Source organism: Rhincodon typus, chromosome 6, assembly GCF_021869965.1.
Source record: "Rhincodon typus isolate 14 chromosome 6, sRhiTyp1.1, whole genome shotgun sequence".
Classification (NCBI taxonomy): Eukaryota; Metazoa; Chordata; class Chondrichthyes; order Orectolobiformes; family Rhincodontidae; genus Rhincodon; species Rhincodon typus.
Genome location: NC_063337.1, coordinates 86,060,201 through 86,087,025, shown reverse-complemented (window position 1 = coordinate 86,087,025; position 26,825 = coordinate 86,060,201). Strand labels below are relative to the sequence as shown.

At 40.1% G+C, this 26,825-nt stretch overlaps 1 protein-coding gene across 1 annotated transcript in view; it reads right to left on the bottom strand.

Annotated features, from left to right (window-relative positions):
* Positions 1-25,915, bottom strand: part of LOC109934869 (kelch-like protein 1) — a 353,701-nt gene extending 327,786 nt beyond the window's left edge. Inside the window, exon 1 of the mRNA XM_048598407.1 lies at positions 25,515-25,915. Within this exon, the coding sequence (XP_048454364.1) occupies positions 25,515-25,915 (401 nt within the window). The remainder of the gene's footprint in view (positions 1-25,514) is intronic.
* Positions 25,916-26,825: the final 910 nt, after the last annotated feature.

Sequence of the window (26,825 nt, the reverse complement as noted above, 5' to 3'; positions counted from 1 at the left end):
TTTCTGAAGAAGGGTCTAGGCCCGAAACATCAGCCTTCCTGCTCCTCTGATGCTGCTTGGCCTGCTGTGTTCATCCAACTCTACACCTTGTTATTTCAATTAAGTGGAATGTCTGGTAGCTCTTCGCATGAATATTGATCAAAGTTGAATGTCTGGTATCTGCAGAGGCCCCATTCCATCTGGGTTGGGTGGGGTTTAAGCCTGGTTGATTGTTCTTTTAGAGTGGATGTGTGAATTGGATTTTCAGGCTGAACAATCGTTCCGAGCGGCTATCTCTGCGCCTGTGTAATTTTCCCACAGCATAGGCCAGCTGCCTTTTTTTTAACTTTTTAAAGCTATTTAGAAGAAGGCTCTAGGCCTGAAACGTCAGCCTTCCTGCTCCTCTGATGCTGCTTGGCCTGCTGTGTTCATCCAGCTCTATACCTTGTTATCTCAGATTCTCCAGCATCTGCAGTTCCTACTATCTCTCACCACCTAACTAGACTCAACCCATTTTCCAGCACTTGGCCAATAGCCGTGTACTCCTTGGCATATGGAATACTCCCCACTTGTCTGGATGAATGCAGCTCCAACACTAAAGAAGCTTGAGACTATCTACGATAAAATAGCCCATTAGGTTAGCATGGGATCCACAAATATCCACTCCCTCCACTTACCGACGCTCAGTAGCAGTATTGTGTACTGTCTACAAGATGCATTGCAGAAATTCACGAAGATCCTTGGACAATACTTTGCAAACCCACGACTACTTCCATCTAGAAGGAGAAGGGCTGCAGATGCATGGAAACATGACCTCTTTCACGCACTCTGCATTCTAACTTGGAAATATATCGCCATTCCTTCAGTGCCTCTGGATCAAAATCCTGGAATTCCCTCCTTAAAGGCATTGTGGGTCTACCCACAGCACATGGATGCAATGGTTCAAGAAGGCAGTACACCACGGAAGGGCAAGTGGAGACAGGCAATAAATATTGGCCAGTCAGTGACAACCCTGTCCCTTGAGAGAATTTAAAAAATGCATATCTTAATACTTCTTAAATGTTATGAGGGTTTCTGCCTCTATGCCTTAGTGTTAACTGTTTTCAACTGATATAAACACGATGGGCTGAGGGGCCTTTTCCTGTACTGTAGATCTCTATGATTCTATGTCAACAAATTCAAAAACTGGACGACATGCTGAGAAACGATTATCCTTAGAAGCAATATGACCTGATACTAAAACCCATGGGGTTGAGGGAAATAAAAGTCTGTGTGTCTTGTGCTGTACCTAAACTGTGAATGCTTGATTCCCAAAAAAGTTAGATATTTTACAAGATGCTGGAAGAACTTAAATAGTGATAGTGAAGAACATTTGTTTGTGGCCTGTGCTTTAAACATAAATTGAAAGTATACTTGAATTTTGAGCAACTGGCAGATGATTCAAGAATATTGCTCTCAAAAAGCGAGATAATTTGCCTAATTTATTGTAAGTGAATAATGTTAATTTCTTGATTGAATCTAGCCTGTAAAATCTGTAAAATGACCATTTTTGTTCAAGTCATTTTTATTTCTGCAGTTTGTTGGAAAAAAAAAGTACGATCGATTTTGGATCTCGTCTTCACATGAGAAACATGAAATCTAATTTCTGCAGCTATCTAACCACTAGAACAGTGACAAGTCACCATGAATTGTCATTATCATGTGAATACAAGCAGCCATGTGACTGAGAACTCAGAGTGATCAGCAAACCAAAAGCCCTTCAGCATCAATTAACAACGTCCTTGAGCTACCAACAGAAGGAAATAAGCTAACTCGTATTATTGCATATCATAAGTTTCTTGTGAAAAGTAATATTTAAGAATTCAACAAATAGCCAACTTGGCAGAACACAGCAAGAAGGATAATTGCAATTCCTTCAGAAATTCTATCAATGAAAGACTGAACAAGACACTTAAAAGGATCACCAACACCATGGAAGCTATGGTGGGCATTCTTTAACATTAATAAAGCTGGCTTTTTCTCGTGTCAGAAGGCCAAAGGTTAAATTGTATCCCACCACAATATACAACTTCAATGCTGCACACATTCCTCACTCCACCATTATTGAGTCATACTGAAAAAATAGCATGGTAAGACTAACAAAGGTGTGTTAAGATAGGGTGTCAATTGTAAAATTGTAGTCTCACGTACCCACATAATTAATGTTCAAGGCAGTGAGCTGGAGACAGGCCTGTGTACTCCTATTAGGACTAGCCTGAACATATCTAGCTGTGATTGCTCAGAGGGAATCAGACAGCTGAAGGCAGGATAAGTTGTGTGAACATGTCTGCCCAAAACCATTGTGGCCTGTTCAGATTCATCATTGCCATCATCAGCAATCATTCAAAATTTATTATGACTGTCCACCTAGGAAATTCCACATCACTATCAAGAGTTCTAAGCATTTTTGCATGGCTGATGAGCCTGACGTTAAAACTATTTGGATTCACTGATATTATGAAACCTTTTTTGCTAGACTGGAATAAATGCACAATTTTTCGAAACATACACAACAACATTAACTAACCCAGTTGCCCAAATTGATAATCAAATTTAATTAAACAAAACTGATGCTGAATCCACCTAAGTAATTATTTTTTTCACCATGTATCAAGCCAAGTGCACGTGTAAGATACTTTATGAAGAGAAAAATAAAAAATTAAACAGCTGTTTTCACTTAGGCAGATCCTGGGCACAAAATAAGATAAAGCATTTGCAGAACATGTTGTAGAATAAAAGTAATTGATTTGTAATCAGTTTGCAAAGAGAAAGAAAATGAATGAAATGTCATTTTTGATTCATCATTTGTGTTTTAACCAAAATTCTATATAGTAGCTGTACAACTTAGTGCAGAAATGGACCACATAATGTATCCATTGTATCAGTCTATTAGAAAATTGGGAGTCAGTCAAATCAGTTGGTTAGATAGCTAGTTTGCAATACAGAGTGATGTCAACAGCACAGAATCATTTCTGCACTGGATGTGGATACAATACAGATCTCACCTTCTCAACCCCACCCCTCGCCTAAGGCGTGTTGACCCTCAGGTTAAACTCAACACCAGTTACCTCTCTCATGAGACAGCAGCCCTGTGGGATTATGGCGATTTTACCTTTGCTTATAAATGAAATGGTACATCACCTACAGTTGTAGTCGACCGTCTCAGTAATCCCAGGGGATCTAAGGTTTTACAGTAGATTTGTAGCTCTGGTTGTGGATGCTGTGGTTGGTTCACTTGCAGTGGTTCGTTAGCTTGCAGACGTTTCATTACCCCGCTGGGTAACGTCAGCCTCCGATGAAGCGCTGTTGTGTTTTCCCGCCTGGTATTTAAATTCTGGGGTCTGTTGGATTCGATTACCTCATTTCCCGTTTTCCTTCGCAGTGGTGTATATTTACGGTCTAGTTCTATGTGTTTGTTGATGGCCTTCTTGGTGGAGAACCAGGCCTCTAGGAATTCCCGTGCTTGTCTCTGTTTGGTCTGTCATGGGATCCTGGTGTTGTCCAAATCAAAATGGTGGTTCTCCTTATCCATTTGGTTGGAGATGAGTGAGTATTGGTCATGTCTTTTTGTTGCTAGTTGGTGTTCATGTACTCTTGTGGCCACTTTTCTTCCTAACTGTCCAATGTAATGTTTGTCGCAGTCCTTGCATGGCATTTTGTATATTACGTTGGTTCTGTCCAAAGTGGGGTCAGAGGAAGGGTCCCGACCCGAAACGTCAACTTTCCTGCTCCTCTGATGCTGCCTGGCCTGCTGTGCTTCTCCAGCTCCATACTGTGTTATCTCTGTTCACAATTATGCTTTGGTTTCCTTGCGCTCAAGTAATTTGTATCCATGTTGCTACTGTCTCTTTAATTTCATGAGCTCCAACTTTGCTCAGAGGTCTGTTGTGCTCTATCTTGTCTGATGCAATTGGAAGTCCAAGCACACTGCTCTCATCAATCCACTCTGTTCATCATTATCATTTAGACTCAGCCTCAAGGCACGTTCTTTTGTTTTTATTCACTCATGGGATGTGGGTGTCACTGGCTGGCCAGCATTTATTGCCCATCCATAGTAGCCCTTGATAAGATGGTGGTGAGTTGCCTTCTTGGAATGCTGCAGTTCATGTGCCATATTTCCCTTAGGGCTTGGAATTGCAGGATTGTGACCCAGCGATAGTGAAGAAATGTTGATATATTTCTAAGTCAGGATGGTGAATGGCTTGGAAGGGAAATTGCAGGTTGTAGTGTTCCCATGTATCTGCTGTCCTCGTCCTTCTAGGTGGAAGTAGTCAATTTTGGGAAGTGCTGCCTTGGATCTTTGGTAAATTTCTGCAGTGCATCTTGTAGTTAGTACACACTGTTGCTACTGAATGTCGGTGGTGGATGGAGTGGATGTTTGTGGATGTGGTGCCAATCACATGGGATGCTTTGTCATGGATGTTGTCAAGCTTCATGAGTGTTTTTGGGAGCTGAACACATCCAGCCAAGTGGGAGCATTCCATCATGCCAGGCTCACAGTAATCTTTCCACATCTCCATGCTGTACCAGCCTTTTCATTTGCCAAAAACCTCCTTCATTCTTCAATCTATCTAACATTGATGCTCTCTTCCTCTTTTTATCTCTATCTTTTTTTCTCTCAAAATCAAATGTACACTGACTATGCGTGAATTCTCTTTTTCTTGTTAATCTTTGATCCCAGTTTATCTGAGTTAGATCCATTCTTACTCCATTGACCCCAGTTACTTATCCTTACTGTCATTCCTTAATATCTTTTTCTATAGCCAACCTAAACTATTTAATGCAATGATCTTAATGTTCCCCCACAGATATGTGGTTCTCTTGGCCCAAATAATTCCCAGAAATTAAGCCCAGTAATACTTATTGTTTTGTTGGATTAGCTATAGTAGAAAACTGCTGTTCATTTTAACTCACTTTAGGAACTCTTGTCCTTGCCCTTTACATTACTACTATCTTCGTCTATATTCAAACAATTAAAGTCTATCTTTATAACTACTTTATAATTCTTGTATTCTGTGACAAATTTGCATTCTAACCCCTGATAGCACAAAGTAAATTTAAAGAACTAGCAACAGATCTCTGTCGATTTAAAAAAAGATTATTTATCTCAATTACTCAGGCACTCAAGAAAATAATATAGTTGAAAAGAACATAATGTTTTTTATAGGTATAGACAAAACAAAAACCTTCATAGTTGATGTGTATAGCTCATTGCAGGAAAACAGCCTTTGTGGGTCTGAAGAAGAAATGAGGATTTCTCATTCTTGAATGCTGTATTTACATGAATATTACTGCAGAACACCCTTGAAGGGATTAATGTGATATGATGTGGTATCTGGGAGTCAGACCTACATAAACAGTCACTGCTGTTAACACAGATGCGCCTGCCTTCATGATCTCCTACAGATACCATAATGGGATTTTTACCATCAATCGGGTACTTGTACCTGTTGAAGTAATTCTTGCGTTAGGAGAGCTAACATAAATACAAGATGTGGGCACTGTGGTATAAAGGAGTTGATACACTTTTATTACAAATCCTGGTGTCTATATATTAAAATCACAGGCTCTTACACATCTGGGCTAAAGCTATTCAATTCAGATATATCCTGTAAAACAGTTCTCTCAGCATGTCATGCTACAAGAGGACTAGGTAAGTTGGAGACTGAGAGCTCTATACTATCAGATCATAAGAAATAGGGACAAGAATAGGCCACTTGGCCCCTCAAGCCTGCCGTTCAATAGGATCACAGCTGATCTGACACTCTTCATGTCCATTTTCCTGCTGTTTCCCTATAAACCTTGATTTCCCTACTAATCAAGAATGTATCAATATCAGCCTTAAATATACACAAGGACTCTTTCCCCTCAGCTCTTTGTGGCAAGGAGTTCCAAAGAGTCAAACCCTCAGAGAGAAGAAAGTGCTCCTCATCTTAGTCTTAAATTGGCATCCTTTTAGCCTGAGACTATGTCCTCTGCTCCTAGGCTTTCCCATGAGGGGAAACATTCTCTGAGCATTTACCCTGTCATGCTCCTTAAGAATCCTGAATGCTTCAATAAATCACCTCTCATTCTTCTAAATCAGGTCACATGTGATGACACAGTGATGACATCATTTGCATGTTCCTTAAAGGTATAGCTGTGAGACACAACTCTAGAGAAATGTGTGTGTCTTTCTTATCAGAAAGATTAATTTCTTTATAGGTGGAATTGAATTTAGGAATCATGCTCGGAGGCTTTTAAAGGTTTTAGAACCTCCAGGCTCTTTAAAAAGCAAAAAGGGTATGTCTTATAACATAACTCCTGTCTATTTCAGTGTGTTCAACAGGCTGAGTCTTTGAATCAAAACTCAGCATTTCCAACCAATTTCAACCACATGAGCAATATTGGCATTGGAGTTCCAAAGCATCTGGTTAAAAAATGTCATTAGATAATTGGAGATAGAGGTTTTTTTACATTTTACTTGTGGATAACTGGTCTCATCAAACTTCTTTCAGTAAATTGCAAACTTGGAGACATAATAAAGTCTAATAGTTTATTAATTCTGTGTTTGGAGTCAACATTAATCAATGCCAAGTGTTACTTCTACAAAGGCGAATCTAGGCATGTCCATTCAAAGGGAACTCCCCAATCAAGGATGATTCAATTAAGGACCTTTCAGAAGCTTGAGATTGAAATTCCAACAGTTCCCTGACCTCAGCAGCCAAGGTAAACACAATGTTGTCAGTGTCCATTGAAAGACACACTCAATCTATGTCTAAAGTTATGAATAGGGCAGACCTTCACTGGACTCAACATAGGTATTACGCCCTGGTTTCCACACTGCTGCCAAGTTAACTTAAATTCTCCCCATAGCACTTGCAAATTGTCAGTGGGTGAGGTGAGGGAATGGTGAGCAATAGGCATATGTATGGAAGGCTTTGAGGTTCAGTTTGTAGAAACCCTGCCTCCAAGCTAGGAGCTCCAGACTGAAGTCACGGCTTGTTACACATGAAAGGGAAATCTATGATGCTGTTCAGCAGGTTGATAATTATTCTCAGTTTTCCCCAGAGGTTGTGCATGAAGGTAGGAAACAAGTATGTATGAGTGCATTTATGGTTCCATCCTCTAAATCTTCTCTGTGTCCTCTCCTGTCTGTCTGGATCCTTTTTAAAATAAGGCAACCAGAACTGCGCTCAGTCCTCAAACTGCCATACAATCAATGCACAATACAGGATTATTTCTTGTCCTCTTTGTTGCTGAGCTTTAGCAGTTTTATTTCACTGATTATAAATGGGCTGCTGTTACGATGAGAAATGTCACATTGAAGGATTCCAAACAGTTGTGACCAAAAAGAGTGCCATGTGAGAATAATCCTTTTATCTTGAAAGCAGCATTTAGGATGTGATAAGAATCCATGCCAAGTTTAGGATGTTCCAATTTAATATTGCAGCAATGGTCCATTTCCCTATAATGATGTGTAGCTGGTTTTGAATGTAATAAAGTATTTCACATTGCTACTAAACAGACGCATCACCTTGTACAGTCTCACAACTGGAAACAACAGAAGGTATACCAACATTTAAACTTAGGTTGCTTGATAAATGCTTAGAAATTGATGATTGAGCAAGGCTACCAGTGAACAAGAACAAGCAGTTTAGTTGATCCTTGCCCACAGATTGCATTCACTAAGCTAAACCTGATGAATGCAGAACAACTGCGCAGAAAACATTGTGCTTGGATAAGGATTTCTGCAAAGGATAGATAAAAGCTGACAACTTGTAAATGTCATAACACAGTCCATTCAATTTACCATTCAGAAATTCAATTTAAAACAAAAGTGAATAGAACAGTTAGTTTCTCACCAATGAAAATTGAATTTCAACATTTACTTCTATTACAGAATAAAACCCAACAGTTGGTTGATTTTGTTTAGCGTGTTGATCGTTTGTAAAAGCTATGTATACATGGTAAAGTTTTTAACTTGGTTCAGAAGTTTACTGATTTAATTGCTGAGTTTAGATCGGAATTCTATTATAAAAGACGACATAGTAGTGGCTTGGCATCTTGGAATTAAGAATAATAGATCAATGAAGTTTATGTCGGTCTTCAAGGTAACTTTACCATACAGGTCACCAGAAATACAATGCTGCTATAAGATTATTGCACAGTCTATCCGAATCTCTTCTATTTATGATATTGACTGCTTAGATATGTTTTAACCACTACTTGGCTTTCAGTCTTGCTTAGTTAATGCTGTAACATAAGATCACAGTTGATGGGAACTGACAGAATAAGATGAATAAGATGGAATAGTGTCCAGGGATTTGTGGGTTAGGTGGATTAGCCTTGGGAAAGGCAGGGTTAGAGTGGGGGTTGGGGGGAATTGGTGGGTGTGGCTGGGTTGCTCTTTGGAGGGTCATTGTGGACTCGATGGACTGAATGGCCTGCTCCCAGACTGTAGGGATTCTATAAGCCTTAAATTTTCACAACTTATTTGGAATTCAGGTGTGTAGAAAATTGAAAAAAAAAGCAAATAATTCTAAGTAGCCCATGTCTCATTCGTGGGAGATTCCAAACTGAAGTAATTTTTAACACATTTTCCCCAGGCTGTTTTGTTTATATAAGGCCAGAAACTGTCTTATCAGCAATAGTTAAGATTGAATACAAACATGATGACACCTTATGTCATTTGTTTTTCTATATCTATTACACATCTCAAATGCAATTACAGAAATAACTAAGGTAGCATTTCTTACCAAAACAAACCGCTCCATCATGTTGACTGAAGACAGCCTGTATCATAGTACTGGTTGAGTCAATGCAGTTGACCCAACCTAGTGTAACAGGCAATAAAGTAATGATTCATTTCAGCAAACATTTATACACTCAATTTTGTTTACAACTAGAAGCAACCGAGCAGACAAATGTGACTAGGGCAATATGTGCAGTGCTAAATAGCGTAAATAGGGAAGGGGTGTGGGATGTGACTGGAAAATGGAAACAGGAGAATTAGTCTCTTCACTCTGGTGATCCATGCCATGAATTCTTTAAAAGAACTAAAATCGGCTTTTGGAAAATTGACAAATGGCAAGATATTCAGGTGAAGCTGAAGTCCCAGCATTGGCTACAAAGACAAAGCTGATGATAACTACGCCTATTTTGAAAAGTGTCTTTCTCCACTAGCAACCACGATCAAGTTTCTGCTCAACTTGTTTACATACTAGTAAAAGCAACATTTGTCAAAAGCCAGTGGAGCTGGAGAGGATTTTAAAATATGGAGTCATAGTGCCATATGGCACAGAAACAGGCCTTTTGGTCCAACCAGTCTATGCTGAACATATTCCCAAACTAAGCTAGCCCCACCTGCTTGCTCCTGGCCTATATCCCTCCAAACCTTTCCTTTTTATGTACTTATCTAGGAATCTTTTAAACATTATAACTGTGCCCATATTCAACACTTCCTTAGGAAGTTCATTCCGCACACAAACCACTCTCTGTGTAAAATATTTGCCACTCATATCTTTTATTGAATCTATCTCCTCTCACCTTAAAAATAGGTCCCCTTGTCTTGAAATCTTCAGTCCGAGGGAAAAGAACCCACCAATAACCTTATCTATATCCCTCAAGATTTTCTAAACCGCAATAAGGTCAACTCTGCATATCCTGCACTCCAGTGAAAAAAAGTCTCAGGTTATCCAGTCTTTCACTATAACTCAAGCCTTTCCAACCCAAAAACGTCCTGGTAAATCGCTTCTGAAGCCCTACATCCTTTTTAAGTAAAATTTTACTTTAAAACACTTCGTTTTGATACAGCAGTTACAGCTCAAATCACAAAAAATGGCATTTGGAGAAGCGACAACTGCAGATGCTGGAGTCAGCATTGATACAGTGTGGAGCTGGAGAAACACAGCAGGTCAGGCAGCATCAGAGGAGCAGGAGAGTCGACGTTTCGTGCCTGATGAAGGGTCTAGGTGGGAAACGTCGACTCTCCTACTCCTCTGATGCTGCCTGACCCGTTGTGTTCCTCCAGCTACACACTGTATTGACAAAAAATGGCATTTTTTTGTCAATATTGTTACACTGATTTGAATCGACTAAGACTAGCTATACAAAATATTTATACACGACTACTGAATATATAATAAATTAAACAAAAGTTACATTTAATATTTCCAAGATGTATCATTTTGTATCCTTGCATCCAAAAGAACCAATTTAATTTTAAAAGTCTCCAAGACAGCCTGTAGAAAAGTGCAATGATTGGTATTTCCTACATGTGATTAATTCACCACTGGGGCACAGTTATTTTACAGGCAGGTCCTAATTACAGTGCAATGATTTTAAAACTAATGCAAAAGAACACAGAAATGATAGCTGTGCTCAATGTAAATTGTACTTCAAATCCCACAATCATTTGTGCCAGTTACATCAATTTTGACCAAAGTGTTTGGAAAAGAAAACAACAAGATGGATCTTGAGTCAGATTGGAAAAAGAGAGCAGATTTACTCCCCTACTGGATGCTAATGAACCAGATGGGTTTTTATGAGAATTGATGATGGTTTCAGGGTCACAGTGGCCAAAGACTAACTTACATTCCAGATTTTATGACTCACCCTAGCCCTGAGCTATTTATCCCACCCATCCCAGCTCCTTGCACACCTACACATTCATCCAGAGATAACAAGGTGCAGAGCTGGATGAACACAGCAGGCCAAGCAGCATCAGAGGAGCAGGAAGGCTGACGTTTCGGGCCTAGACCCTTCTTCAGAAAAAGTTCATCCAGCTCTACACCTTGTTATCTCAGATTCTCCAGCATCTGCAGTTCCTACTATCTCTACACATTCACCCATTCACTTATGAGTCATGCACCCATCCTCATTCACTAATCTTTACTGAAAAGCTATTTATATGTCCCAAAGATGATACCAGGTGGGAATGAAATGGTGAAGAGGATGTAAAGAGGCTTCAGGATGACATGGACAAGTCGAGTGAGTGGGCAAATACATGTAATATGCGGTATAACATGGATAAATATGTATTATCCACTTTGGATGGTAAAACCAGAATATTAGTATTATTTCTATGGTGTTAGATTAGGAATGGTTGATGTACAAAGAGACCTGAATGTCGTTACACACCAGTCATTGAAAGCAGTTAGGAAAGCAAATGGTATGTTGGCCTTTATTGCAAGCGGGTTTGAGTACAGGAGAAAGGAAGCCTTACTGCTGCTGTACAGCGATGACACAGTGTGGATCTGGAGGAACACAGCAGACCAGGCAGCATCAGAGGAGTAGGAAAGTTGACGTTTCAGGTCGGGATCCTTCTTCAGACCTGAAAAGTCAGCTTTCCTGCTCCTCTGATGCTGCCTGGCCTGCTGTGTTCCTCCAGCTCCATACTGTGTTATCTCTGTTCTTACTATCTCTGCTGCTGTGCAGAGTCTTGTTAAGACCACACCAGGAGTCATGTGTGCAGTTTTGGACTCCATACCAAAGTAAAGAAAAACTTGCGATCAAAAAAGTGCACTAAAGATTCATCAGACTGTTAATCTGGATCAAAGATAGTAGGAACTGCAGATGCTGGAGAATCTGAGACAACAAGGTGCAGAGCTGGATGAATACAGCAGGCCAAGTCTTTCTGCTCCTATGATGCTACTTGGCCTGCTGTGTTCATCCAGCTCTGCACCTTGTTGTCTCTGTTAATCTGGATGACAGGTTTGTCATATAAGGAGTGATTGGGTCAACTAGATCTGTGTTCACTGGAGTTTGGAAAAATTAGAGTGGATTGCATTGAACCACTCAAAACTTTTATGGCACTGGACAGATTGGACATAGGAATGATGATTTCTCTAGGTGGGGCTCCTGAATAAGAAGTCACAAACTCAGAATACAAGGTAGGCCATTTTGCACTGAGATATGGAGAAATGTCTCCAAAAGCTTGTGTTTTCAAATAAACCTGTTGGACTATAACCTGGTGTCATGTGATTTCTGACTTTGTCTTCACTCAGATGGAGGTGAACCTGTGAATTCTCCACTACAAAAGCTGTCAAAATTACTCAAAATACTCAAGAAACAAATCAATAGATTTCTAGAGTTGAAGATGTCAAGGAGTATGGGGACAGAGTGAGACTAAGGCAATGAGATAGACAATCAGTCGTGTGGAATGGGGGGTGAGCTTGAGGAACCAAATGGAATGCTCCTTTTTACAATGTTTCCATTGCAAACACTTTACAGTGTTTCAGGGAATTACCAAAATAAGCAGCGCGTTCAGTAAATAGGCCTATGGCTCTTTCCCCAACCAGAACCTCTGTGTCACCCAACACACACCCTGTCCATGCCACCACAACACACCACCCCACTCCCCAACCTTTGATCGAGAAGCTCTCTGCTGGAAGACCACTTTGCCAAGCTAGGAGTGGAAGACCCAGACAGAAATCTAACAATATGGAGTAGTGTGAGGGTTACTGGTGATCGACACTGGAGAATCAAGTAGGTCCTTGAATAAGGGCAGGCTTTGGCTGGAATGGACCTTTTCCAGTCGTTTCCCTGTTGCAAATACCCTGCTAATATGGAGGCAAGGGATTGATGCTCCAGACAGGGAGCCAGCAGAGGTGATTGGTTGAAGAATTCCTGCGATAACGTGCAGAGTGGAGCTGAGTTGCATATCAAAAGGGTTGGTGCGTGCAGTTTGACCATTTAAGGGCCCCAAATAGCAATGGGGTGGCAAGACTGGCATGTGCCCTCCCACCACTGGCTTAATCAGATTGGAGATGGGAATGTGATGGAGTCTCCATCAGATACCAACATGCAGGACTAAATGCCCTGCTGCAATAAAACACTTTTCTTAAATTTATTCTTTCATGGGATATGAGTGTCACTGGCAAGGACAGCATTTGCTACCCATCCCTAAGGACACTTAGACAACAGTTAAGGCCAATCACATTGCTCTGGAGTAACATGTAGGCGAAACCGGATAAGGATGGCAGATTTCCTTCCCTAAAGAGCATTTGAGAACCTGATGGTTTTTCACAATAATCAATTATACTTATTGCTTATTAAAACTAGCTGCTGATTCCAGATTTTATTGACTGAATTTAAATTCCACCAGCAGCCATGAAAGGATTGCAAACCTTGTCTCTAGAGTCCTGTGCACCAATCAGCCAGTGACCTAACGACTACTTCATCCATCTCTAATTTTTTCAACAAATGTCACAGCAAATACAGCATAAATTTCCCCAGACTGGATGTAAAAAAAGTAATTTGGTCAAGCTAATTTGCCTTGGTGGGGTGGGGGTGTGGACACAAGATTTCTAGAACTTGCAGAGCACAAAATGGCTGGTGTACTTTTAGCAACACAACAGTGACTAATAAGGAATCTGAATGTACAGTCGGGATCTTCCTGCGGCCAGAGAGCCAGTGTGAAACCTGTGATGTCTCATCTTGGGAAGACCCACCAAGCCCCACACCGATCACGCAATGGCAGGGCCTAAGGGCTGGAAGTCCTGCTTATCACGGGCTGTCAGTCAAAGGACAGCAGCTCTTCACCACGTCAACACCAGCACCACACCCCCAAAATGTCCCTGCATCACAGATAGCTCAGTTCATAATGAGAACGGGGAGTTTTACTGGGGTGGGGGTCGCAGGTGTACCATAAAGAAGGCAGGAGGTCTGGTTGGAGACAGAGCCTCAGCCCTATCTACCAAAAGAGTTGCCCATTTTGGTAATTCCCTGAAACATTGTGAAGCTTTAGCAACGTAAAACACAGATAACTGGCTTGAACAGTTTCATTTGCCTTGCACGCTGCAGGGCAACAAAATCACATGTAACTAGGTTAGCCCCAACGGGGTGAGGCCTCTAAGTGTTCACCTGGTCACTTCAGGAGGTCTATTGGCAGCAGGGTAGGAAGCTTAGCTGTGGCTCTTCCCCCACCTCATAACTGAACTCCAGCAGAGGTGGGAAGATGGGGGTGGTTCAGCATGCTAAGACCTTGCCAAATTAAATGCTTGCTGAGCTCACCCCCCAGAGAGAGGAGATGATCCCATTGGCTATTTCAAAGTGCTGTAAAACACTTTGGGACACCTCAGGATCGTTAATGCAAGCCTTTCTTTTTGGCACAGTTTGTTCGCATACAAGCTGGCATTATTCAGTATTCAGTTTCATTGGTCAACATTTTCACAGGAGATTATTGGAGCCAATTTTTGTTCCTCAGGTTGGTGCTTTGTGTTCTGCGTTCAGTCTCTAATGACTTAAGAAATTCCATCACTCAAAAATAAACAACATTGGAATAATGTTCATTCGAGAAGAACAGTTCCAAACAAATATTTCATAGCAAATGCACCAGAACTTTCCCCAAAGTGCATATAAAAATTGTGGAAAAAGATAACCTGGTTAAAATAAACAGTTTGAAAAAGAAAGAAAATCTTTTTGCTACAAAGATGTTATATCAAGTAGATCATTACTTAAATTTTCACACTTTCCAGGTCAAGAAAAACATTGAAACATAAAACAGTATTCCCTGAGTGTCTTATTTTGCAGTACAATTAAGTAATACAGTACTTGGAGGTCCATTGCAACTCACATGGAATAAGAGAGCCAGCTGGCTGATGAAAACGTAAACTTGGCAAGCAATTCGTATCAGAATTATATGCAAAATGCTTTACTTCAGAAAAAGTAAAATAACAACAAATATGCAAATGTAAAGATGCAAATACACATTTCCAACAGACTCCTTGACTGAAGTTATCAATGGGTCACATGGTTGGGATCTGTTTCTGATGGAATTGTGGTCCCAGAGATTGGATGACTCAGGAGCCTTTTAAAAGTGGTGAGTGGCCCCCAATTCTGGGATTCCTAGTCACATTCCCAGGCTTTCCAATTTCCAGATCATGACTTTTAAGGGAGCATGCTGGGTTGGGCTATGAACATGCATACATATCTCTTAAACAGGCCACCTTCTAGCAAGAATAGATGTGACTTAGTCCCATTAATGTGGATGGACACAGTCCAGCTTTTTATTCAATTTACAGTTCACAATACACTAGACATTGTGAGCCACAGTCTGCATGAGGAGAACCTTTGAAAAGTAACATCAAAAGCTCTTCCTCAAGCCACCCCACCCCCACCCCGCCCCACATTCCAGCTATGTCTCCCCACTCCCACACCGATTTTATACCCGCCAACCACCCGTTCTGGCCCTTCAAGAACCCTACCCTAGACTTTGGCAGTTCCAAGCTCATTCAGCCACTGTAGAGAAGAATGTACCTATAGCGATAGTAGTTTTAGTAAATAAAATTGTAAAAGAAGTTAATTATTTATTATTTCCCACCTTTCTAAAATAAACTGTTTAGACCAAATGCTAATAAATGTGTCAATCATCCAACATATTTAACGTATAATAGCAGAAACTTCAAGCATTTGAAACCTTTTAAACGTGTGTCAATAAAATTGACAGAAAAGATCAGTGAGTCAGAGTTGTCAATCAGGCGATGATTTCCCTGGATGTCAGGTACTTCCACAAAGTGATGGATGTCTGGCTTAGGGACATGGCTCAGAGACTAGACATTCATTGCTCTGCTGAAACAGCTGTGCTCCTGTTAGATTTATAGCCCTGGCTCTTGGATCTCTAGTGACCCTGGATGAGGGGTATAAGGTGGCATGGATGGTACATGGAGAGTAGGTGGAGGCGAGGGGACATGAGCATTTAAGTGACCTCTTGGCCACACTCTGTACACTTTGGCTCACCCAAAATGCTGTTTTCTGCATTTTTACTTGTACCAAATGTTATTCACCTTATATTCACTGATGGGCCTTGTCTCAAGTCGTGGCAATGCCTCTATTTGAAATTTCCCCTCTTTAGTTTTATTTTGACAGGCAAGGCTACTAACTTTATAGAACCAAGATAGGCAGATGGGCTGTCTTGGGAAGTAAGATATGCAAAATATCCCAAGAGACCCTGAAGAATCAAATTAGCCTGTGCAAGCCTTTTATTACAAAGGCAGTTAGGGATGGGCAAAAGCAATGCTGGTTTTAATAGCATTCCATGAAAAAAAATAAAGAATTTCATCCATTTAAGAACTATAACATTGCATGACATCAGAGATAGCAAGAACTGCAGATGCTGGAGTCAGAAATAACACAGTGTGGAGCTGGAAGAACACAGCAGGCCAGGCAGCATCAGAAGAGCAGGAAAGTTGACATTTTGTGTTGGGACCCTTCTTCAGAAACATCAACATTTCAGTACATGTTCTCTTCCTCATAACTTTGACCATTGATGCACAGCTGGCGCAACCATCATCATTTGCCATGATCGAACCGAATGATGGAACAGACGCAAGGGGCTGAATGACCTTGTATGTTACCCATTTCTTCACAGTCACTTTTGTGGAGTAAAACATTAAATATGCTCATAGCTTGCAAAATTCCCACACTATTGCTAGCATTTGAAAATTTTGCACACTGAATAATAAAATTATAGATACACTCAGGGTTATTGAATGCTGAGGATTAACTGTACTCAGGTGTACTTGAACATTAATGAATTATGTATTTCCAGTTAAAAAAAATGCTTATTTAGTTCATAACAATACACTGTCCTTTGCTTCATAAATCATCATGGAGAGATCAGTCAAAGAGATCCCTCTGCTGTCAGTTGTGGCAAACCTTTTAATTCTTGCAGAATTAGACAGGCACAGATTCCTCTAATGATGGATTTCCTCTTCTGGCAAAGTGAGAGCAGTAAATACAGGTCAAAACTCTGCTGCTAATGAGGTAAGAAAAAGTTGCCTGTGATGAATAATTCTACAATGGATGTCCTTACAATGCAGTACGTTTTCAACTCCACCTCCAAATTTCTTTCAATTTTAGCCAATGCTATCTTGCCCATAATTTCCCAGCCCCATCATTTATAGACATAACAAGGCGTAGAGCTGGATGAACACAGCAGGCCAAGCAGCATCACAGGAGCAGGAGAGCTGACATTTCGAGCCTAGACTCCAGCATCTGCAGTTCCTATTATCCCATCATTTATAGTTTTGTTTAAAATTGCACTGCCATCACACTCCATCTCCACTTTCCATCAAAGTAAGTCAGCCTCAAGCTCTTTCTTCCAAGTAGAAGCTAACAAACTAATCATGGTGCTGCATGACTTCAGATCTATGTTGGTGTATTTGTAATATTCCCTGGAAGCTGTTCTCACTGTAGTTTGAGAGTACCACATGCAGTATAGTTACAGGTTCTGTGTGGTTATGAAATAAATGAAATAGGACAAAGCCTTGACTCCTGGGTGAGGGATTCACCAACAGATTTGCTGTAAAATATATTAATCATTAGTATATCAAGGAAATCTATTTGTCTAGGCCATCTGACTGAACCACGTTTTGAAGGTGATACCAACTTGATCTATTTAAACTGGAACAGAGTCTGAATGGTAGATTTTAGTTCGAGTTCAGGTGCAGCATTGCATAAACAGCATATAACTAAAGTGAGACCACCAAATATCAAAGGAAATTAGTTTGTGCAAGCCTTTCATTACAAGGGTAGTTAGGGATAGGCAAAAGTAATGCTGGTATTATTAGCATTCCATGAAAGTATAAGAATTTCATCCATTGAAAAACAATTTCAGTACACATTTTCTGCTGCATAATTTTGACCATCGATTCACAGCTGGCTCAACCATTTTAGTTTGCCCTGTTACGAAGCCTTTATGGTACTGCAGCAGAGAGAAAAGTTCTTAAGGGTGTGGGTTGCAAATTTAGAGGTATTTTTTGCAGCTCTTTAACGTCTCAAAAAAATGTAAAGAAAAGCAAAGAGACACCTTCACAAAGATTCAAAAGATAGGTAATTCCTGCTACCTAATTGCTCTACTTAAATATTTAAAGTGTGCACTTTGTTTTTCTCATTATGATGTTCCTTACTTTTAAACTGGTGTCTATTGATACCAACTACTTGTTCTGCTAAAGGGTCTGGAATTGCAATGTTAAATACTGTCGAATTCACAGATACTGACTGACCTGCTAAATGTTACTTGCATTTCCTGTAAGCATTGCCAAATGCCCAGCATCTGCAATCTTTGAGTGGATGAATTTTTGCTTTGAATCATGGAAGTGCAATGTAAGGAACAGAGTTAAAGGTCTCAGAGGTTGAAAATATTATTTGCCTTATGTACTGGTGACCCATGATCACCAGAATGGAAGCATCAGCAAGAATGATGATATTCTCTCTGGGCTGATCAACAGCTTAAGATCATCAGATATGACATCAAGACTTATTCTGGTGTGTTACCATATCAACAGTGCACAGAACAGAATATCCTGCATCATCATGTCCCCAGTCCACTATAACCACAAATTGTATGGATTTGATGGAGAGCTTGTGTACTAAGCTTACACACTATTTGAGGAAATAAAGAAATCCACATTAATAATTTAGTTTTTATAGATGGCAAAACCAAAAGGTTGTCCATTTGATTATCATTGCTGCCTTTTGCTTCCCTATACCTATCATCTTGAAATATTCCCAAGTGGCAAATAAACACAGAATTGATTAGGCAATCTTGAAGATACATGCTGTTTAATCCTACCATTATCTGAATGCACAAGGGTCAATACTGAGCTCTGATTTTGAAATAAAATATAAATTTTACATAAATTTGTCAGTATGGTGCTAAAGGAACAGAAAATGCTTTTAACTTATGCTTCCACTTGCCTGTGGTAAGCACTAACCCAGTTTGGAAAATGGTTGCAAATTGTCATCTTCACATACTAGGTGTATGCGTCAGAAACTCAGATGCAACCACGTCACAACCCCCACTGTTTTATATTATAGCTTCAATTACCAACAGCACTTTGCCCAGGTGCCAGCCTGTCATTGGTGTATTATTCAACTAATGGAGAATCACAATCAAAGCCCATCCTGTCACAGCCCACCCCATATGTATGCACACCTGCCCACACAGGCTACGAATCAGAGTTCGGCTGATGCTTTATGTATTTTTTCCTTGTTTCTGTTCCATAGAAAATCGATTTTCATTGCAGCACTGATGCTGAAATGTGGTTAAATGTAAGTGATTTACACCGGGTGCCGGAAGGTAGAGGAGAAATAGTTCTCGTGGCAATTTTATTACAAACTTGCCATCATAGTAATCAGCCTATTTACCAGAAATATAGTCAGTTTGCACAGCAACAAATTACAAGGATTCTCACTGGCGATGGTTTTAATGAGAAGTTAAATCAGTAAAGTTACAAGAGAAGAGAAAGGACAAAATAATTTTCGAAATTAAATTGGAAAAAAAATACATTTGACAACTACTTAGATAACATACTGTTTGGGATGAAAAGCATTTCTTAATGCAATTTTATCTTCACTGTTATAACCATGTTATAACTGTTATGGAGTGGCATGAAAAATTGACATATACCTTTTCCTATATAAAAAGTAATAATATCCATAAATCCTCCGTTGATTTTCCATAGCTCCATGCCGTACACGTTTTTCAAAACTGCTAGCCTTTTCCATGCAGGGCATGTTGTCTGTGAGAATCACAAGAGGTTTCTGCACAGGCTACACAACCAGGAGAGATAAGCAACCCCCATGGGGAGAAGTCATGCAATTCCACCTTTCACAATAAGATGTGCCTCAATTCTGCCACACTGTCCAGGAAAAGCACAGAACTGCAGATTGATTTTTTTTTAAAGAGTCAGCTACTGATAATCATTTTGTTTTGTTGTTCCTCCCCAACATCGACTCCTCCTCAAAATTGTTTTGTGTGTTTTCTAGCTGATTGCATCATGAATCTTATGTTTAATATATGAATTTGAAGCAAACAACTCAAACAAAATCTCTGGGCTATCTCTCCGGACAGTTGAATCTACCACCTGTTTCTCACATGTAAGTGAGAATAATCTGGCTCTGGTTCAAGAAAACTTGGCTAAGCTATCTCTCAGGATATACACATACTCACATAAATGTATTTTAAAGTGACTCTCCTACTTACCTTCAAAGGAGTCATACAGCACATTAGGAGGTCATTTGGTCCATCATCAGTATGTCAGCTCTTTCAAAGATCCACCAATTGATTACACTTCTCTTTCTACGATTCTCTATATGTTTATTTTCCTCTCTTTTTAATTGTATATGATTCCTTTTTGAAAGTTAGTTTTGAATCTGTTTCCACCAGTCTTTTAAGCAATGTGCTTCAAATCACAGCAACTTGCTGAGCAAAAGTAAATCTCAGTGACTACTCCCTGGATTTTTTTGCCAATTATCATAATCAGTGCCATTTGGTTATTGACCTTCCTGCCAGTGTAAACAAGTTCTCTCCATTTACTCTACCAAAACCCTCAATCTTCAAAATCTCCTCTGAATCAACTTTTTTCTAAAGAGAACAATCCCAGCTTTTCTGGTATTGCCATACAGTCATAGAGGCATACAGCATGGAAACAGACCCTTCGCTCTAATTTGTCCATGCTGACCAGATTTCCCATGCTAAACTAGTCCCACTTGCCTGCACTTGGTCCATATCCCTCTGAACCTTTTCTATTCATTTACCTGTCCAAATTTTGTTTAAATGTTGCAACTGTACCTACATCTACCACTTCCTTTGGGAGTTCATTCCATATACTCACAAAAAAAAGTCATGCCTCAGGTCCCTTTTAAATTTGTCCCCCTCCGCTTAAGCCTATGTTCTGTAGATTTGAAATTGCCTACACTACAGAAAAGATCTTGGCTTTTCACCTTATCTATGCCTCTCATGATTTTATAAACCTCGGTAAGGTGATCCCTCAACCTCCTACACTCCAGGGAAAAAAATTTCCTAGCTTATCCAACCTCTCCTTATAACCCACAAACCCTCCAGTTCCAGTAACATTGTTATAAATCTTTTCTGCACCATTTCCAATTTAATAATATCCTTCTTATAGTGTGGCAAATAGAACTGAGCACAGTACTCCTAAAGTGGTCTCATCCATGTCCTGCACAGCCGCAACATGACATCCCAACTCCTATACTCAATGCTCTGACCAATGAAGGCAAGTGTGCTAATCACCTTCTTCACCAACCTCTCTACCTGCAATGCCACTTTCAATGAACTGTGAACCTGAACCCAGGTGTCTCTTATAACTGATATCCATCATCCCTGTAACTATTCATAAAATACCCCATTGTTTAAAGGCTCTCCTTTAGAGGCACGAGGACTAGTAAGTTCCCAGGAACATGCTCCATCAACATAGAAATAGCAGAACTCGGTTTTAGAAGCACCAAGTGTGGTGCAATGACAGCAGCACTTTTGGGCTTCAATGGGGAAAATCTGGTCAGGATACTCATTCCTGATTGTAATTCAAGCATTGCAGCTGGTAAACATGTTCGCATCAGAGAAGAATATTGGATTAGCCTCACAGAATCTCAGAATGACTTTCGCACCAAAGGAGCAACTCAACTGATGCGTCTCCCCTACTTTCTCCCCTTACACCCAAGCAATTCCCTCTAGAACGCTGTGATTAAGCTTGTGTCTAGCCACTCTCAGTCAGTGCATCCCAAATGCTAAACTTTCACATGAAAATGTTTCTCCTCATGACTGCATGACAGTTTCTTTTGCTGATTACCTTAAAACTGTGTCTTTTTTGTTCTCTATGATTCTACAATTTGATAACACCATTTCCCTTCCGGCTGTGTCCGGACTGCTGATGACTTTGAACACTTTGGTTAAGTCTTCTCTCCACCTTCTTTTGATAAAGAAGAACAGTCTAATTTCTCCAACCTATCTATGTAACTGAATTTGCTTACCCTGGGTGCATTTTTGAGAAGTAGGGGAGATGCATCAGGTGAGTTGCTCCTATGGTGCTAAAGCCATTCTGAGATTCTGTGAGGCTAATCTAATATTCTTCTCTGATGCGAATATGTTTACCAGCTGCAATGTTTGAATTACAATTTTGAGAATCTTTCCTATGACTTCTTAAATGCCTTTACATCCTTTCTAACATCTGCTACCCCGAATTGGACACAATACTCCAACTGGGGTTGAACCAGTATTTATTTCCAAGTTCCACATAACTTCCTTGTTTTTGTACTGTAAGTTCCTGTTGGTAAAGCCCAAGATATCATATGCTTCATTAACCATGCTCTCAACCTGCCCTGTAATTCTAATGATTTATCTATACATATACACAGGTCCCTCTGTTGCTGCATCATCTCATAGAATTATATCTTTTAGTTTATACTCTCTCTCCATGTTCGTCCCGTGAAAATAAATTAATTCACACTTCCCTAGTCTGCCACTTGATCACCCATTCCACCAACCTGTCCACACCCTTCTGAAGTTTTACATTATTCACACCACAGATATTTACAAGTATTGTGTCATTGCAAATTTTCAAATTGAACTCTACATAACAAGGGCTTGGTCATTAATATATATCTGGAAGATCTGGGATCTTTGCAGCAACTCCTGTGGAACTCCACTGCAAACCTTCTTCCAGGCTGGAAAAAATATCCATTAACAACTACCCTCTGTTTTCTGTCACTCAGCCAATTTTGTATCTTTTTATATTCATACATCTATTGTCCCTTTTATTCAAGAAGCTCTAACTTTGTTCACAAGAGAGTTGCAGCACTTTAAATTGTCCAATGGCTTCAACGTCAGACAACCTACCGCTTCTTTAGTGTCTGGTTTATGGCCACTTGGAGAGTAATTGGTCCAGATTACACTGCAGCCTGCTTTCTGCTGTGGTCGTATTATTACCCATGTAGTTTAACTAAGTCACAACTATTGCTTATTGAAAACTCTTCCCAATTTCCCATTGTGGATGACTTGAAGATGCAGCTAGTGGTTGCAAATTTTTGATAGTCTTTGCCTTTTCTTTGGATTCTCGCTCACTCTTTCTGTTAAAATAATGGCATGATTAAGATTTATGCAACAGCTCAATAAACACGTGCAGGAGAAAGCAACAGAAGATTAAGCTAATAGGGTCAGATAAAGTAGAATGTGAGGAGGCTTGTGTGGAGCACAAACACTAGCGTTCATCAGTTGAGCTAAAAGGCCTGTTTCCATGCTTTAAATTCTGCATAACTTCAGCCAAGCCTTCAGAAGGAAATTGAAGCAATTTTCAACAAAAATCAAAACATGGGAGCCATTCTACTGTAACCTGATCATCAAGCAATTGGTGGAATTGAGCGCAATGATGATCAGTGAGTGTAAAATAGGATGGTAGATAAGACTAGTGTACAATGCAAACCAGTAGGATTCCTATCTGACAGGTTACATTAATAGAAAGATTAGCATTTCTGTAGCACCCTTTAGGAGGTCAGCATAACCCAAGCTGCTTTGCAGTCAAGTAAGTACATTGTCAGTGTAATCACAGTCATAATGTATGAATCAGGCAGCTAATTTCCTTTTATTTAAAAAATTGCTGATTGAGAAATGAATATTGGGCAGCATACTGGGGACAACACTTCTTCAAAATAGTGCCATGAGATTTTTTAGACCAATCCAAGGAGCCTTGGTTTAACATCTTGGCTGCAAAATAACACCTCTGACACTGCAGCACACCCTCAGACTTTTGTGCTCAAATTCAGAAATGGCACTTTGCTGACTCTGGGAATTTTGTTGAGGGCACATTAGCTGTCACAATTACAATAGTGGCCTCATTTCGTAATTTATTCATTTGTCATAGAGTACTTTGAGAGATCTGGTGGCTGAACAATGTTCGATAAAAATGCAAATGTTTTTCAATTTAGCCCTTTTTTTTTGCAAACTAATATTTCAGCATGTCAAACCAATTGATGTTCATTAATTAATAATAAAATAATAGCAGTGATCACAATCCAGAACAAATCTTTATTTTATTGTGCTGGAAATAAGTTATTCACCAATGTTTAACTCAACACAGAGAAACAGAAACAAAATATGATTTTACTTTTCACCTTTTTTCTATTAATGATAAACCAATTGCTTTTCTATCAACAGAATTTCTTATTTTGAGTCTATACCTTTATTAATAGAGAGAGGAGCTTAATTTCCTTAGCTACGTTAATTGCAGGTTTGGGAATGATTTAATAATACTCTCACAAAGTAATTAAAGAAAACTCAACATATTCTATTTGAATGTATTTATTTGTCACTTAAACATTTTCTTTGTTTATATAGTATTTCATAGAAAATAGAAATGGGGTGTGAAAAAATGTGGCATTAACACCTCTCTAGAGGAAATTCAACCAGATACGATCATTCCTGTTTCTTCTCTCAATGAATAAAGTGCACAACTAGACAGTTTGAAAGTTATACACTACTTGTAACTACCTCTGGGTCAGGGGTTTCAAGTCCCTTCTGCTGTGGACGTGTGTCATAGTATGTCCAAACAAGTTGATTAAAATAACTACAAAAATGATGGATTAAAAACACAAATCGTGTAAATTGCAGGGTGGAACTTTAAGTATTTGAGGGTAAATTCATGTTGGTATTTTTCCTCTTGGGCCAAATAGAAAGTTACATAACATAGCCTCTTTTAGATACATTACATGGACTGCTTTTGAAGGTGAGGTTTCAAGTTCTTCTGTTGTTATATAAAGCACATAAAGTGCTTCATGAAATTCATAAGTGTCTTGTTTACTCCTTATTTTGCTGGAGAAACAAAGGAACACTATCGTTGGAGTGGTCTGTGGGGCTAAGAGATGAAAGGTTATTAAACCATGATTTTTGAGCTCTGCTGTGTATTGGACACTGAACCAGGACAAAATTTGACATGATTGTGAAGTCTGGCACAGTCGAGTAGCCACTTTCTTGACTCAGAAATGAGAACTTGGAACACTGATGAGTTACTTGAGTATAATTACTCCTTAGACAACCAAACCATGGCTGACACAGTGCAGTCAGCTGAGACAGGAAGAGAAGTTTTTTTTGGTCAGTGGAGAGGTAGGGAGTAGTTATGGTAAGTGAAAAGGAGAAGGCTCCCTTCTTTTATTATTTATTCTCCCTTCCTTCCAATTCCTCATCTTGATCCAGATCAAGATAGCATCTCGAAACCAACCTGCACATCTCCACCATTGCTACATTGTAACTGATTATTAAACACACAATGAACCAGACTGACATCCTACCTCCCTGGGACAACCACCCTATAAATAATTAATCAGATTTTAGGCATTCAGGGAAGATATTCTAAAACAAGAATTCACTGATATATAAGATTCACAATGAGTAATTTGGCAGCATGTGTATGCGTGGGAGTGTTTGTAAATCTTGCAATGACAATTTATGTTCATTTGCTTTTACAACAGACTAATTCACAATGAGTGTTACAAATATAGCTGCTTGGACATTATCTAAGACACAAGTTGAGCCAGTCTATCCCTTCGTATAAGATTGTAATTATCATTATCATTTTCTCAAACTTATTGCTAAGAAGCTAACTCAGAGACCGTGTCTATTTTATGTCAAACTGTGTGGATGCAAAAGGCAAGATTTTAAAACAACTGGGATTGTTTTTTTTAAAGCAAAGTTACTTTAAGAGGTTGAAAGCTATGTATACCTGTGCAGGCATCCATCACCTGTTCCCTCACAACAATCAGTGGTGACCAGTTCCTTCTTCACTTCTTGCAGCGTTGCCGTGCTCTCCCCGGTAAACTCTAACCTGGGCACTTCCTCCAGCGTTTCCACGTAAAAGACAGTGCGTTGCTGTGTCTGGCACTGCAAGGTGCCACCTCTGCTGTGTCCCGGGGGCAGGATGCCATTGAAGGCGCTGCTTTTTTTCCAGGAGCCGGTGCCCCTGTCGTGACTGTGATTTTTCAGCCTGTTCTGGCTGGTGCCCCAGTGCTCAAAGCTGTCCTGTTGCTGCTGTTGGCCTGAGCTGGACGGTGGGTGATTGAACAGTTTCCAGCGAAGCCGCAGAATGTGTTTCACGTCGAATTCCTTCCTGCCGGAGCCTGACATATCGTTGCTGCCTGAACTCCTGCTGATTTCGTGTGTGTGAGTGTGTGTGTGTGTGTCAAGTGCAAGAAACAAGAGTTTAACGAAAATAAAAGGGGCGGGGGAGAGGAGTGGGGGAAGAGGAGGAGGAGTCCAACCGTATAAAGCGAGGCACAGAGCTGATGTGTGTGTGGAGGTTTCACATTGGGGGAGCCCTGATTTCAGCGGCGCACACACTAATTGCCGAACCTCTCACTCAAACAGAATGACGAGGTTACCTTGTGAAGAATAGGATGCAACTTGCCGGCACAGCAGGTGGGTTTTACACCTTAACAGAGTCAAGCTTCCCTCTACTTCATGCATCTGTCTCCAGAGCATTGCACAAAACCAGCGGAGAGGTACTGCAACAATGTGGTACCTATATATACACACACACACAACTGTGCTGTCATAGACCTCAGAACCAAATTGTCACTTGCATCCCTCCCTCCCGTTCTTGTCAGTGACGCAGATGTATTTCAATGAATTCTAGAGAGGTTTTCTGCCTCTTTCTATTTCACAGCATTAATAGTCCCCTATGTTGTTTCACTACCTCGCCAGTCAAAGAGTTCAATGTCAACAACAAGCGTGCAGCAAGAAACAAATGTAGCATCCCATGGTCCCCATCCCCCATCACCCAACGTCGGAAATACATCGAGTTTTATTCTGACTACTTACTGATTTACAAGTGGTTACAGGTTAGTCACAATTAGTAAGAGTGCCATTCGTCAGCGTGATGCACCCGGAGCTATTAAAGTGAAACGTTCTGAGGAAGGGTCACTGGACCTGAAACGTTAACTCTGATTTCTCTTCACAGATGCTGCCAGAACTGCTGAGCTTTTCCAGTGGTCTCTACTTTTGTTTCTATTAAAGCGCAGTATTGGGAGCTTCTGCC